The sequence below is a fragment of the Limulus polyphemus genome, unplaced genomic scaffold (genome assembly GCF_000517525.1).
Source record: "Limulus polyphemus unplaced genomic scaffold, Limulus_polyphemus-2.1.2 Scaffold6300, whole genome shotgun sequence".
NCBI classification, from domain to species: Eukaryota; Metazoa; Arthropoda; class Merostomata; order Xiphosura; family Limulidae; genus Limulus; species Limulus polyphemus.
Window position 1 is genome coordinate 45,199 of NW_013671910.1, and position 3,765 is coordinate 48,963.

Here is a 3,765-nt window from a genome sequence, read left to right on the forward strand (position 1 = left end):
AGCTAGCAAAGATAAGGTGTTCAGTATTATACTAGGATACGAAGCTAGCTAAGATAAGGTGTTCAGTGTTATACTAGGATACGAAGCTAGCTAAGATAAGGTGTTCAGTGTTATACTGGGATACGAAACTAGCTAAGATAATGTATTTGGTGGTATACTAGGATATGAAACTAGGTATGATAATGCACTGTGTTATACTAGGATATGAAACTAGCTAAGATAACATGTTCATTGCTATACTAGTATATGAATCTAGCTAAGATAATGAATTCAGTGTTTATATTAGGATATGAAACTAGGTAATGTAATGCATTCAGTGTTATACTAGCATATCAAACTAGCTAAGATAATGTGTTCAGTGTTGTACTAGGATATGAAACTAGCAAAGAGAAGTTGTTCAGTGGTATACTAGGATATGAATCTAGCTAAGATAATGTGTTAGTGTTATGCTAGTATGTGAAACTAGATAAGATAGTGTGTTCAGAATCATAAAATGTTACAGTAGGATATGAAACTAGGTAATATAGTGTGTTCAGAATCATAGTGTTATAGTAGGATATGAAACTGGGTAAGATAGTGTGTTCAGTGTTATACTAGGATATGAAACTAGGTAATGTAGTGCATTCAGTGTTATACTAGCATATGAAACTAGCTAAGATAATGTGTTTGGTGTTATACTAGTATATATAACTAGCAAAGATGATGTGTTAGTGTTATACTAGTATATGAAACTAGGTAAGATGGTGTGTTCAGAATCATAAAGTGTTATACTAGTATATGAAACTAGGTAAGATAGTGTGTTCAGAATCATAAAGTGTTATAGTAGGATATGAATCTAGGTAAGATGGTGTTATAGTAGGATATGAATCTAGGTAAGATAGTGTGTTCAGAATCATAAAGTGTTACAGTAGGATATGAAACTAGGTAAGATAGTGTTCAGAATCATAGTGTTATAGTAGAATGTGAATTTATCTAGAATATCAATAGTGAATGAAGAGTAGTGTGACTTTGTTATTTTTCCTTGACAGGGTGTGTGGAGTGTGTAAACGTCCTTTCACTGAAGCAGCATTTGCTTGGTATCCCAACAACATCATCATTCACCCACAGTGTGCGAAAAACTCACTGATGTGTCCAGTTACGGGCAATGTCTTTGGTTGTACAGACTTGAAACCAAGGTGACAGAAACTTTGTTAAGTTTGTGGGTCCTGTGTTTCGTAATGAACTGACTTAGAACTAAGTAACATCAATTCGAGTTAGAAGCTCGGGAATTTCAACACCCTTTTCCAGCAACCTTACTTTAATCTCAGCTGAATGAACTTAAATCACATTAAATATGTGAGTTTTGTTTGGTTATTGCTTAGCTTGGGTGACAACATTTGGAAGTGTGGGAACTAAGGTTACTGTTCGATTATTGTTATGATCACATTATAGGTCCTCAACTGATCAAAACTTTTTTTATTAGCTAATAATGGTTTCTGTAAAAACTCTTAGAACTTTTGATAAATTTGTAGACTTCACATGATGGAGCTTGATTTCCCAGTGAATTTGTACATTTTTCTGTTTTGTTAAATTGGATCGAACATGTATCTATGATGGGTTATGTAGTTTGAAAGGAATGCCATTTGAGACGTCTTTCATAAATGAAAAAATCATCATGGCTGCTGTTGAACTAACTAATCATGTAATAAGCCATGTTATGCAGTTTCAAAATCACAACTTTAATGTTTCTAGCATTGTTAATGAATTCTTTTAGACCAGGTGAAAGGTCTAACTCGTACATTTTGTTGACATTAACACAAAATTTTAAACACAGGAAGTTGCAAGTGCTAGAAGTCATTGCATGGGAATGTTCGAATTGTCTTCAGCTATTGCAGGGTAATTATCAGATCCCTTGTTATGGTTCACAAACCTAGACATACTTCTGTTCAAGAGAATATAATAGAGGTATATTATAATTATTTATAAAGGTGTATGTCTATTCACACTCAGCTTCTCCTAAGAAATTATAAATAACAATAAATGACCTTATTAATAAAATCTATCATGCACTTGATTCTCTGTACATTTTTTTAAGTTACTGTAACTGTTTACTGTTGTTTCAGAGGCTGATAAGACTGACAGGAATTGTATCTTATAATTGACTCAAAGAACGTAGGAGAAGCGATCAATATGTTTAGTTGGAATTTTTAACTGTTGTAATAGTTTTATGGCTGATAGTAAACACTTTAGTTACAAAGTTTAATATGAGAGACTTGCAATATGTTTGAGATGCTAAAAAAACACGAAAGAGAATTCACAAACGCTGCCCCTATTAAACTTCATCATTACATTTATGTTTACCTTAGAAATACTACTACTTTTACCTTAGCAGTAGTTTGTGGTAATATCTTTGCTTGAGCTTCAGTTCGTGGTATTATCCTTACTTTAGTAGCAATACATGCTATTACCTTTACCTTAGCAACAGTGTACAGGTGTCCAAAAAGTCTGTAACCACAGGCACTTCAATGAATTTTATAAAATGTGTACCACATGCTGTTCTTCTAATTCTAAACAAGTTTGGATTAACAGCAGGATTAACTTGACCTTCACATGCTTTAACAGCGCCATAATAAGTCACATATCTGAAATTAGGAAAAGCTGCAAATCACCTATGGTTACAGACTTTTCAGACACCCTGTAGAGAATAACTTGATAATTGTGTTGGTGAAATCCTGTTTGATTTGTTATTCTCTCAGGTTTTTATGAACCACATTTATAAGTGATCCAAACGTCAGTATATTACAAATCCTGTAACAGTCTTTATCTTGTTTTCTATATAATTTTATTGAATATACAGAAAAATGACAAATATATTAATTTGAAAAGGAGATATTTATTCACTTCCAGAAATTGCTTTAAAGTAGAAAGAGGAAGTATTTTGTGTTTGTTCATTAAATTAATTCTCCCATTTGATTTATAAAGAAGCTCTTAGAATAGAGATAGTGGAACTTATTTGAAGAAGAGCACTGATGATGTTGACAGGGATAAATATTTCGTGATACATAATAAAAAATGTAAAAGATCTTCAGTTTTAATTTGGCTTTTTTTTTCTGTATCTATGGAATAACTTGTTTTTTTTCTTCTCTATATATGGAGTAAATTACTTTTTTTCGTCTCTAGCTATGGAATTTTGAATTATTTCACTTAAAAAAATATTTCGAAAAATTCCAACATACATGCTTCTTTTATAAACTTCAAGGTGAAATCTGTATCATTTGTAACTTGTATAGGATAACATTCTAGCATCATATGAAGGCAATGTGTAGTAGTCACTAGTTAAGTGTGCCCTGCTTCAACTTACACACACCCAAAAACTGTGAAGTTACGTTAAAGGTTTATAAAAGCAACACTGAGTAAACCATCCTGACACAAGATAGATTATAAACATTTTACAATGCCTACAGGATTTTGTGTCATTCCTTCAACCTAATAGCAGCTGAAGGACATTGTAACAAAACTGTGTAGGATTTAGAAGGTCCGTGAAAGAGAGTAATCCATGTTTTTGCTATATGACTTCGATTGTAAAATTCAATTAGCTTTACTATCGATACTTTGATAATGGAACAGACATGTTAAAGTCGGACTAAATTCGGAAAAAAGCCTTACTGTCTTAATAGATTTATGTATTTTGATTGAAAATTCCTAATTTTGAAACCGATCTATTGTTGGTCGTCTTTTTCGGAGGTAAAGTAAAATTGAAGCTAGCGGGAAATTTCAAAACAAATC

At 32.3% G+C, this 3,765-nt stretch overlaps 1 protein-coding gene across 1 annotated transcript in view; it reads left to right on the plus strand.

Annotated features, from left to right (window-relative positions):
- Positions 1 to 3,062, plus strand: part of LOC106473588 (transforming growth factor-beta receptor-associated protein 1-like) — a gene marked incomplete at its 5' end in the record, with an annotated part of 46,525 nt that extends 43,463 nt beyond the window's left edge. The window contains one exon of the mRNA XM_013934273.2: positions 1,029 to 3,062. Coding sequence (XP_013789727.2) covers positions 1,029 to 1,179 — 151 coding nt within the window. The remainder of the gene's footprint in view (positions 1 to 1,028) is intronic.
- Positions 3,063 to 3,765: the final 703 nt, after the last annotated feature.